We start from the raw sequence: 12597 nt of genomic DNA on the forward strand, positions 1-12597 counted from the left end.
GGTTTAGGTTGGACATTAGGAAAAACTTCCTGTCAGGTTGGTTCAGCACTGGAACAAATTGCCCAGGAAGGCTGTGGAATCTCCATCATTGGAGATTTTTAAGAGCAGGTTAGACAAACACCTGTCAGGGATGGTCTAGATAATACTTAGTCATGCTATGAATGCAGAGGACTGGACTAGATGACCTCTCGAGGTCCCATCCAGTCCTACAATTCTATGATTCTATTCTATGATTTTATGTAAAATGGTGGTGGTATTGTTGATGATGACTTGAACAACCTTGTCCTGGCCGGATCAAAGAAAAGAAAAGAAAAGAAAAGAAAAGAAAAGAAAAGAAAAGAAAGATGAATTGCTCACAGTTCCAACATGTTTATATGTAGAAGAGACTCTTTCTGAGACCATAATGCTTGAGTCTGATGATGTAGGAAGTTCACATCTCAACCCAGTTTGGAGGCATCCATTATCCTCATTACAGTTGGTTGAAGAGATACAAACGGAAGGCCCTTGCAAACCTCAGAAGGATTTAACCACTAACGAAGGGGCATCAGAACTCAATGGGGAACTCTGAGTATCATATCTATGCTTTGTGTAAAGATCCACAAGTCTATAAGGAAAGGTTACTCACCCTGTGCAGCAACTGTAGTTCTTCAAGATGTGTGTTCCTATGGGTTCTCCACTTCAGGTGTGCAAGAGTCCCATGCACCGTCAACTGGAGATTTTCATTAGCAGTTTCCATTCAACCTATTCTTATGCCCTACACATCTTTGTGGCCCATGCCGAGGCTATATAGAGCTGCACAGGTGAACTACCCTGTGTTCCTTCTCTAGCACAAAGTCCCACCAAGAAAACTTCAAAGCAGAGGGGAAGGAGGGCAGATAGTTGGACACGCAATAGGGATACACTTCTTGAAGAACTACAGTTACTGCACAGCGGGGGTTCCGTCTTCTTTGAGTAATGTCCCTATGTACACTCCGCTTCAGGTGATTTCCAAGCAGTATCCCCAGGAAGAGGCAGCTTTGGAATAAAGTCTAGTACAGATGAAAGAATTGGGCTGCCCATTGCCACATCAGATCTAGAGGCATGATATAGTGTTTGGAGAAAGTATGTACTGAAGATCATGTAGTGGCCTTCCAAATTTCAAGTACTGGAACGTTCTTAAGTAAGGCCATAGATGTTGATTTTGACCTATTAGTGTGGACCAGAACCCAAGCAGGAGACTAGGTATTGGCAACCTCATAGCAAGTGATGATATATCCCAAAATCCACCTTGATAGTATTTGGGTAGAAACAGTGAAACCCTTAGATCTGTCTTCAGTGGAGACAAATAGTCTAGGACAGTGACTCTCAACTTTTCCAGACTATTGTACCCCTTTCAGGAGTCTGATTTGTCTTGTTTCAGAGTAGCAGCCGTGTTAGTCTGTATTCGCAAAAAGAAAAGGAGGACTTGTGGCACCTTAGAGACTAACCAATTTATTAGAGCATAAGCTTTCGTGAGCTACAGCTCACTTTGTCTTGTGTACCTCCAAGTTTCACCTCACTTAAAAACTACTTGCTTACAAACTCAGACATAAAATACAAAAGTGTCACAGCACAATATTACTGAAAAATTGCTTACGTTCTAATTTTTACCATATAATTATAAAATAAATCAATTGGAATCTAAATATTGTACTTACATTTCAGTGTATAGTACATAGAGCAGTACAAACAAGTCATTGTCTGTATGACATTTTAGTTTGTACTGACTTTGCTAGTGCTTTTTTTATGTAGCCTGTTGTAAAACTTGGCAAATATCTAGATGAATAGATCTCTGGAAGACATCTGAGTACCCCAGGGGTACTTGCACCCTTGGTTAAGAACTACTCATCTAGGAGACTTCTGAAATCGTTTGATCCTATCAAGATAGAAAGACAGTGCTCTTTTGACATCTAAGGTATGGAAAGAAGCTTCCTGACCCGAGTTATGTGGTTTTGGGGGAAAATGGTAAATGTATGGTCTAGGTCATATTAAACTCAGATAAGAACATAAGAACGGCCATACTGGGTCAGACCAAAGGTCCATCTAGCCCAATATCCTGTCTTCTGACATGGCTAATGCCAGGTGCTTCAGAGGGAATGAACAGAACAGGAAATCATCAAATGATCCATCCCCTGTCGTTCATTCCCAGATGGTACTTTAGGAAGGAATTTGGCATGTGGACATAGGGAAACTTTATCCTTGAAGAATACTATAAAGACAGCATCTGCCATTAAGGCCCTTCATGCCAATGCAATGGCTATTAAAAAGGCCATCTTCATGGATAGGTATAGTAATGAGCAGGTCACCATAGGTTAAAAAGGAGGCCCTATGAGACCTCTGAGAACTAGATTAAGATCCCAGACTGGAGCAGGGGCTTTTACTTGAGGGATGAGGTTCCCCAGTCCTTTAATGAACCTTACAGTTGTGGGGTGAGAGAATACTGAGAACCCTTCCACTAGAGAATGGAAGACTGATATTGCAGCTAGATTAATCTTAATAGAATTACTTGTTAAGCCTGTTTTCTTTCTTCACTTGTAGCAGGCAATCCAGGATAAGTGAAAGTGAGGAAGATTCCGGTGCAATTTGCTGTATTCACACCAACAGCTAAATCTGTTCCACTTCTGAAGTACTATGGATAGGTGCTTTCCTGCTGTACCTCTACTGAACAGGTAGACTCTATGTCCATGAACCACTGAGGAACTATGCCCTGAGGTGGAGAATCTTTAGGTTGAAATGAAGCATTTATCCCTCATCTTGAGAGAGAAGATGAGGGAAACATGGAAGATTGATCATCAGACAAAGAAACAATCAAACCATGCTTTTCTCAGTCAAGTAGGGATTATCATGATTACCTTATCCTTGTCCTGCCAAATCTTCTTCAAAGAATGAGAGGTGCTGGGGGAAATGTGTAACACAAGCCCTTTGTCCAAGGAAGGAGAAAGTCATCTCCTGAAGACTGAAAGCCTAGGCCCTCCATTGAGCAGAACAGACAACACTTCCTGTTTGTGGCTGAGACAAAGAGATCCACCTCCAGAGGTCCCCACATTCAAAATATGTCATCTAGGATCCAAGGGTGCAGCTCCCATTCATAGTCCTGGGAGAAGTGTCTGTTGAGAACATCAGCTGTGGAGTTTTGTATTCCAGGAATGCACATTGCCAAAATGTGAATATGATAGGCTATGCACCCATTCTATAACTTTATTGCTTCAACACAGAGAGAGGGGATCTCATGCCACCCTGTCAGTTGATATAAAACATGCAGGCTACTTTGTCAAAATCTTGATTGACTTCCCTCTGATCAGAGGAAGAAAGGAGACAGACATTTCTGACTGCCCTTAGTTCCAGCAGGTGGTTGTGGAGACTGGTCTCCTGAGGTGATCATCTGCCCTGGACTGTATGAACATTGAGATGTTTCCCTCCCCCATTTGAGTAGTGATGCATCTGTCATTATGGTGACCATCAGCATTGACTGAAGGAAGGCAATGCCAACCCCAACATTGTGGTGATCCTTCCACCGGTCTAGGGCATCTTTCATCTGGCATGGAACACAAACTTGTTTGGCTAAGCTGTGTCTGTGTGGTGAATACACTGTCCTGAGGCACCCCTGAAAGTACCAAAGGTGTAATCTTGCACAATCTGTGATGAAAGTGCAAGCCACCATGTAACCCAGGGAGCTGCAAACAGAACCTCACTGAGGACTGACGGCTCACTTGAATAGTCCTAATGAGGTTTGTTAAGATTATGGGAAGATAGGCCCTGGCAGTCAGTGAATCCAAAGATGCCCCAACTAAGTGTATTTTCTGAATAAGGGTCAACACAGACTTCCTGACATTGGGCTGGAAGCCTAATCTCAGGAACAGTGAGAGAGCCCTCTGGGAGGTCAACAGCACTTCCCCGTAAGACTGACACTTGAACAGCCAGTTGCTGAGGTATGGCAATACCACAATTGCCTCTTGACCAAAAGGAAATATATGATATTGGAAGTGATCTTGACCTATCACAAAATGCAAGTATTATCTGTGAGCTGGGTGTATGGAAATATGTGTCTTGTAAGTCAAGGGCTGAAAATCAATCCCCTCAATCTATTGCTGCCAGAGTCACCATCCTGAATTTTTAGCACTTCACAAATTTGTTTAGGAGTCTTAGATCTAAAATCAGTCTCCACCCTCCATTTTTCTTTGGTAAGAGGAAGTAACTTGAGTAGAAACCCTTCCCCTGTGTAGAGCTGGGACAGGCTCTGTTACTCCCAAGCAAAGGAGGTAGTTTATTCCCAGTCTTAGTATGAGCTCATGAGAAGGGTCCTTGAAGAGTGGGGATTTGACAATCTCCAAAACTCATTTTTCTGTGATAATTCACTCCCATGTGTGTCAGAATGGGGAGATGGGAAAACTGTTGTAGCTGGCAGGCTAAAGAATGGGGAGGCTTCAAACCCTTAACCGTCTCTTCAAAACTGATACTTTGATGATGAAGCTGGTTGTGTACTTGAACCAGATGGGTTTGTGTTTCTCTTCCGCTGGAACCTATGCTTCTTTCTCCGGGGTTTGATGGGTCTCTGGTACCTGGAGAAATGTATCAGAGGAAACCTGCTGCTGTATCATAGGAAATGTATGAGGTTGCTCATCAGGGTGACACTCTCTGACTGCTCGGGTGATGGTGACCTTTGCCTTGAATTAGATGAAGTTGGGGTCCTATAGCTCTGATGAAGAATCCAAGGGTACCAATACAGCCACATCTTTGTCCATAAGGAAACTGCATGGCTGCCCAAGGAGAAGGAAACCAGAAGCAAGGAAAGGTTCATAATAATTACAAGAAGATTGCTGCAGTCTGGTTTGAGAATGAACCTCTGATGAGAAATAGACAGGTGAGGAAGAAGGAGATCCCTCCAAACTTGCCTCAGAAGCTGATGAAAATAATACACATTCTTCTGAATAAGGACTTTGAGGAGTCTTCATTAATTGAGTTTCAGACCCTAAAGTTAGAAGTTCAATAGATGGTATTTATGATTCACCCATATACAGTACCAATAGTGGATTTTCAGCATAAGCCACTGGAGGTGATTTTGGATGATCAGATACAACTAAATCTGATGCTATGGTGAATGAAGGACCTGAAATAACTGGTACCAAAGCTGGAGCTGTATCAGTACATGCAGTATTACAGAGAAAAGAGACCTGGATGCAGCATCCTTGACCTTAAATGGCACCTGGGCACTTGGTACTGAATCCATGCACCCTGATGGAGCACATACAGTAGATGGTACCATAACATTCAGAGGTGGTACTGAAGCCTCAGAACGATCAGAAGATTTTCTCTTTAACAATTCTGAGCTCTTAGTAGTATGATTCAGGGCTTCTAAGGGCACTTTTCTATGTCTTGAAGTCCCTTTTGAAGCTTGAGGTGATCTTGCCTTCTTTTTTCTTGAAGGACCAGGAGAATGAAATCTGTGGCTCTCTTCAGCCAAAGATCTTTTAACAACCACAGTAGCACAGCCAAAGATTTTCTAACCACAGGAGCACTTCTTGTTGAGGGAATACTGGAAATAAACTGGTCCGAATGACCAGAATCGGAATCAGGTCTCATGGATCTGCCCTGGAGATATATACTGAGTTTAATCTCCCAGGTCATTTGAAACCAGTGGCTGAAAGAACAGCAGATTGCACATTTACTAGGAATATTCCACCCATCTAGATAGTAAAGACACTTTTCATGTGGCTGGTATAGCAACAATACATGAACGGCATGTTTTGAAACTGGATGATTTAGGAACCAACATAGCTGCTTGTCATCCAGTACCAATACCTAACTAAATGTTAAAACTAATACTAAAATAGTAACAGAAGACCTACTCTAAAGCTAACTGACAAAAAAAAGCTATTTACAAAAGACTGAGCTACCCAAGTTTAAAACATATACAAGTGTGCTTAAATTTGCCAGTATGGCTTAAAAGTTATAAAATGCTCTATTGACAAACACTCCTAATGTACAACTGGTATTTTAATGATCAGCACATGAGGAGCAACAATGTAGAGAAAAGAAAGGTCCCAGATTGTATCATAGAATATCAGGGTTGGAATGGACCTCAGGAGGTCATCTAGTCCAACCCCCTGCTCAAAGCAAGACCAATCCCCAATTTTTGCCCCAGATCCCTAAATGGCCCCCTCAAGGATTAAACTCACAACCCTGGGTTTAGCAGGCCAATGCTCAAACCACTGAGCTATCCCTCCCCCCTAGTAGAGTTCTTGCTAAAAGGAGTACAAAAAAAAGTGAGAGAATCTAGTGAAAAATTGCCAAAAGGGATGAGTTTAAAACTTTTATTATTCTCTCTGTATCAACTCATTTTTCATCAATCCACCACAAAAAAAATCAGAATATAAACTATGAGCACAGTTTATGTTTCATTTGGTGCCATTTCAATGAGACTTTTACAAAACAGGTAGTTAAAGCTCCTGTTAAAACTGAACTCTTAAATGTAACCTTAACTATGGTGCTGTGCAACATAATGAAAACAAAACCATATAAAATATTGTCACTTTACATCTTTAATATTCACACTAGATGGTTGCTTTATTTACTCTTACCCTCATCCCTTCAAACCGTGACAGTGCTCTTAATGGTCTCAAAGCTCGGAGAGTCCTAAGGGATTTCATGGCTCCCATATCGGAATATCCAAGTGAGTTAGCTATGAGAGTTACTAAAGAGACCTGAATGAAGACACAAAGTAAAAGTCCAAAATATTAGTGCAATCCTACCATCTGTTCCTTCTCCTCTTCTTCTTTTTTTTAACTCTTGCTTAAAAAATCTTACCAGTGGAAGTGTGAATAAACAGCCTGTATAGCACAAGTAGAAATGCACCTTAAATGGACACTGACAATTACAAAATAATAGGTGAAATCTTGGTCCTATTGAAGTTAATAGTAAAATACCCATTCTCTTTAGTGGTGCCAAGATTTCACCCAATACATTTTAACAAAACAAACGTACTTACCTGAGTTATTAATGCTACCTGAGATTATTAAAGATGGAGGAATTTTGAGTCCAACATTTTAACAGACTAATGATTTTCATTGCCCAAATTCAGACAACTTGAAGAGTCCTGATTTTCAGATGATGGGCGCTCAGCACTTTCTAAAAATCAGTTCCCCTTCAAAGTACATCCAAAAAAGAAGAGTGAACATTTTGTTGCTGTATCCGGTTCACAGAATTGTTCAAATGCAATACTTACATCTACAATTAGGAAATCAAGCCAACACCAGGCATTGGTGAAATACTTCCTGAAGCCATAAGCCAGCCATTTCAGAAACATTTCGAAGACAAAGATATAAGTGAAGACTTTATCAAGAAATTCCAACATGGTTTTAATGTTTTCTCTTTTTTGAAGATGAATATCTTCAAATGCCTGGAATAATAAAGATTAAATATAATCCCACTCTACAGAGTTTCAGTGGAATATTTTAATGTACTGAGATGAGAGATGTATGCACTTTTCATTATGAAACCACATGAAACCTGGACGTTCATCCTGCAAACAGTTACACATCAGCTTAACTTTACACATGTGAATAGTCCCAATGAAGGTGATCATTACAGATGGCTGAAAATACAGAATTTGTTTTCCATGATTTCGGAAAAGTTTTATTGTTTCACAGAATGGAATCCAGAAAAAGTTTCATTTGAAAAAATGCCAAAATGCTTTGCTAAGACATTTTTTGATCCAGAACAGCAAATGTCCTACTGTTCATTTATTCAGATTTTCACTGCATCATTCAGGGATGGAGGTGGGGAGGGTAAGTGGAGGAGAGAAGGGATCCCCTCAGCATTCCCAAAGTTGCTGCCAACCTCTGTCATACTGGAGTACTTCATTGTGGTGGCACGGCAACTGGATGTGGCTCCCTATCACCACTGTGACAGTGACTCCTTAGAAGCGAGAGAGGGAGTTGGGGACCACCTTTGTGATCCCACCTGAGATGGCAGCACCCAGAGTTGCTGCTCTTCCCAACATCGGGCCAGCAACCTAGTACCCACTCTCTTGCAAGTGAAGTTTACACCACCTTAACCAGCTCCTACTTTGGAGGAGTGGGACCAGGCATAGTATGCCTGTGAGCAGTGCTCAGAAGAAACAGCAGTTGCAGGCTGAGGTTATGGTGCTTGGGGACTGGGAACATGCTCTTGCAGCACAGGAGCTACCAATGGAGGCCTGAGAACACCACCATGCTCAGCTGGAGCAGCAGAGGGAGGAGTTCGTTTGAGGGCAGGCTGAGGCCACAGCCCTGATTCTGGGCACAATGCTGTAAAAAATTTTGGGTTCCCTAAAATTAATTTTTTTGGAGAAAACAAGTTTTGTCAAACATTTTTTCCACCAGCTGTAGTGATAATAGTGAAAAGAACATATTAGATACTGTGGAAGAGCTACAAAATATTACCATATGCAAGGAACAATCCTTGCTCCATATATAGTCAATCTTCATTAAAGCTGTATTTTGTGACACAAAAATCTGTTTGTGGCAAACAAAGTGGTTACAAGCGGTGAGATGTGGGATGAGAAAATGTAAAGATGGATGGTGGAAATGCCAACTCTGATATCTCTTATGCTTCCCCAAATCCTGCATCAGCATAAATAAGTCCTCTAAGTATCAAAGCTGAAAGGACTTGGTATGTGGTCATTGTTTTAATGATGAAATAATCTTACAATTTGTTGCTTGTTTTAAGAAGGGAACAGCAGGTTCTTATTTAGAATTGTGTATGCACTTCAGCTCTAGGAACCTTCCTGGAGAGCTGACATGGTTCTTCACTTAGGGAAGAACATCAAAGAAATCAGGATCTTACAAGCAGAATTTTGAGAGAGATCAGCAGCAGATGTGATGTTCCTCAGCTGCTTTACATGTTACATGTGGAAGTTTGGGAGTTGCATCATCTCTCTCTGTGAAAATCCTAATACAAGTACAAACAGGTGTCCCTGTTACAAATATAGCCCTGTTCTGCACTAACACGGTAAATCAATCTAAATTATGCGAGTTAAGTTATGTAAGAAATGTAATTTAAGTCAACATAGCTTAGATCAATTTACAGTGTTATGTTCACAGCGCTATGTCAATGGGAGATGCTCTCCCACTGACATAGCTTCAGCCTTTTGGGGAGGTGTAGTCCTGAAGTCAACGGGAGAGTGCATTCGCATCGACTTATCATGTCTTCATCAAACCAGCTAAATTGATGCCCGCTACATCAATCACAGCAACACTGATGTATCCCATAGTGAAGACAACGCCATAGACTCAGTCAACTACAGACCTAGATGACTATCACAAAGTTTCATTACAGGCCTAGAAATTTCCTAGATACAATCTGTGAAACAAACAGTAAAATTCCAAGGTGCGTCTAAGAAAATGTAATCCTAGAGGAAAATTAAGTTAGTTAAAGCTACTTAAAGGCCCCTCAATATGTAAGTTACAGAAACTTAGACTCACACTAAACCCATTCAGACTTGCACCAATTTACCAACTTGTAGCTTACAATGACCCATACACATACACACATCATTTCTGTCCCAAGGAATTTTATTTTTGGTGGACTCTAGGTGAAGAATATATTGTCAGATAGGCACAAAATTATGTTCTGGTTTAACTTGGATTTAAACTTGAAGAGTGGTCAGTTTGGATGAGCTATTACCAGCAGGAGAGTGAGTTTGTGTGTGTATGGGGGTGGGGGGGATGTGAGAAAACCTGGATTTGTGCAGGAAATAGCCCAACTTGATTGTCATGCACATTGTGTAAAGAGTTGTCACTTTGGATGGGCTATCACCAGCAGGAGAGTGAATTTGTGTCGGGGGGTGGAGGGTGAGAAAACCTGGATTTGTGCTGGAAATGGCCCACCTGATGATCACTTTAGATAAGCTATTACCAGCAGGACAGTGGGGTGGGAGGAGGTATTGGTTCATATTCTCTGTGTATATATAAAGTCTGCTGCAGTTTCCACGATATGCATCTGATGAAGTGAGCTGTAGCTCACAAAAGCTTATGCTCTAATAAATTGGTTAGTCTCTAAGGTGCCACAAGTACTCCTTTTCTTTTTGCAGTATTGTTGTAACCATGTTGATCTCAGGATATTAGAGAGATAACGTGAATGAGGTAATATCTTTTACTGGACCAACTTATGTTGGTGAGAGAGACTATCACAGAGTCAGGTCTATCCCCCCAGCCTGTCCCAGTTTCCTGGGTGTGACCCCTTCTGTGTGCCAGGCCCCAAGGACCTACACAGTTCCACAGAGGCAGGCCCATGACCTCCAAGACTGGCCCTTTGGCACCAGCATCTCCTGTCTCTCTCCAAGGATCCCTGCAGTGAATCCAGCCAAACCAGAGTTCTGTGGGAGGCTTGTACTGTGCCCCTTCAGGACACGATGCTCTCAGTGAGTATTTACAGTGACACAGGCAGCCTTTTCAAAACAAGGTAACCATTTATTAGTCACTGGCTACAGAATCTGAAAATCCTTTGCTGAACATAGAGAGGTAGAAGTTAAGCCATAGTCCATCCTGACCAAGCCAGTGCCTTGATGAGCCAGCCAAGTTGTGATGAACCCCATCTCTGGATCTCTCCCCTCTTTGTCCTGCAGATCTGGGCTCCCAAGTCCCTCCAAAAAGCCCCCTTCTACCAGTCAGCTGACACATTGTTCTCCAGCTCAGCTCACAAGTCCTGCCTGCTGGGGTTTCCTTTTGTTAGATATGATTGTTCAGTCACTGGGGTATCTCTTTGTCTCGCTGGACCCTCTGTTGATTTGGGTCAGTTTGGGCCAGTTTTTTAATGACTGTATTCATTCCTCCGCAGACAGCAAGGGGACACACACCCATACACCTCCTGCCTCCTGCACTGTTCCATGAGCAGTGTTAACCCTTTTGGACCCACTTGGAACATAAGAACGGCCATAGCGGGTCAGACCAAAGTTCCATCTAGCCCAGTATCCTGTCTTCCCACAGTGGCTAATGTCAGGTGCCCCAGAGGGAATGAACAGAACAGGTAATCATCAAGTGATTCATCCCCTGTTACTATTTTTTTCACACAATGCTCAGTCAACCTGTGGAACTCCTTGCCAGAGGATGTTGTGAAGGCCAAGATTATAACAGGGTTCAAAAAAGAACTAGATAAGTTCATGGAGGATAGGTCCATCAATGGTTATTAGCCAGGATGCACAGGGATGGTGGCCCTAGCCTCCGTTTGCCAGAAGTTGGGAATGGGCAACAGGGGATGGATCACTTGATGTTTGCCTGTTCTGTTCATTCCCTCTGGGGCACCTGGCATCGGCCACTGTCGGAAGACAGGATACTGGGCTAGATGGACCTTTGGTCTGAACCAATATGGCCGTTCGTATGTTTTTATGTTTGATTTTAATGAAGCATCTAAAAATGCTAATCTATACATTTGAAATAACTGCCACAGAAAAGCCACAGCAAAACCAATACACAAGCAGAATGGAAATCATCTGTCATGTGACTTACAGTACTTTATAGTCATTATAAAAAAGAAGTTACCCCATGCTAAGTAATTTTACCCTCTCCCAACACAGTCTGAAACGTCTACCAACCAGTCTGAAAATACATCCTTCTGCCCTAAGCAAAAAAGTCATATCTTGGATCTGAAATTAAAGCTATGTAACACCTCTGCATACAATTATAATTCAACCTGAGATGAGATTAAGTAAAAATTTACCAGTGCACCGCTGCTCAGCAGGATCATGAATATGATAAAGCTTTCAAACCAGCTATGTTCAACAACTTTGAAGCAGGTTTTCCTCAGGTTCCACCACGTTTTGCCTGGAAACTTTGTGGTATTCATCACACAGCAAGGGAAATGTCGAACACAACCTGAAAGAGGGACATGGGTTACATTAGTACCCAGGGCAGCCATGGAAATTTCTGGGTTCAAGGGAAAGTCGTTAGTCCCTCAAACTTGTCTGTCTCCTGTTTCCTCTTTCTCAGTCCTTTATTATTTGAAAGCAAACTACAAAATTATTTTTAAGCAATTAGGAATATCTTGCACCCATTGGTGAGCTACCTTCCAGCTCACTGGAAATTGGTAAGAACATTGGGAATGCTCTCGGAATGCTGATGGCTGGGTTTACAGAACAAAGGCAACACAACAGGATGGACCCTATGGCATTGCAGATTTACCAGCTATCTCAAAGCCATGACAAGCATTGAGAGATGGAAGAATAGCACAACTGGCACAAGGAGTCATTGTATCTTAGAAATTAGAGATAAAGATAATCTGTAGGGTCATCTAGTCCATCCCCTTTGACAGCAGGATTGTTCCCTACCTTTTAATTTCTAGTCATTTATCCATTCTATGTTCAAATGTACAAACTGACTGGGTTTCCACAACATAACTTGTAAGAATAGTCAACTGTCTAGTTGATCTTACAATTTAGGAAAAGTTAGGTTGAATATCAGGAAAAGTTCTCTTTCAATCTCAGCACATTACTCATATACTTTTTAGTACTTATTTAATTATAGCTGGGGCAGGTAGAACTGCCTATTATTAAGGTTGCCGAACACGTCCCATTATAAAACCATGTTTTCAGTTCCCTTATAATTT

The 12597-nt window shown here is 41.7% G+C and overlaps 1 protein-coding gene across 2 annotated transcripts in view; it reads right to left on the bottom strand.

The window, feature by feature from the left end:
- Window positions 1-12597, bottom strand: part of LOC140906084 (sodium channel protein type 5 subunit alpha) — a 90817-nt gene that overhangs the window by 24674 nt on the left and 53546 nt on the right. For both annotated transcript variants that reach the window (XM_073329592.1, XM_073329593.1), the window contains exons 19-21: window positions 11713-11867; window positions 7241-7414; window positions 6597-6719 (exon numbers count right to left, since the gene is read on the bottom strand). In XM_073329592.1, coding sequence (XP_073185693.1) covers window positions 6597-6719; window positions 7241-7414; window positions 11713-11867 — 452 coding nt within the window. The remainder of the gene's footprint in view (window positions 1-6596; window positions 6720-7240; window positions 7415-11712; window positions 11868-12597) is intronic.

The sequence above is a fragment of the Lepidochelys kempii genome, chromosome 2 (assembly GCF_965140285.1).
Source record: "Lepidochelys kempii isolate rLepKem1 chromosome 2, rLepKem1.hap1, whole genome shotgun sequence".
Classification (NCBI taxonomy): domain Eukaryota; kingdom Metazoa; phylum Chordata; order Testudines; family Cheloniidae; genus Lepidochelys; species Lepidochelys kempii.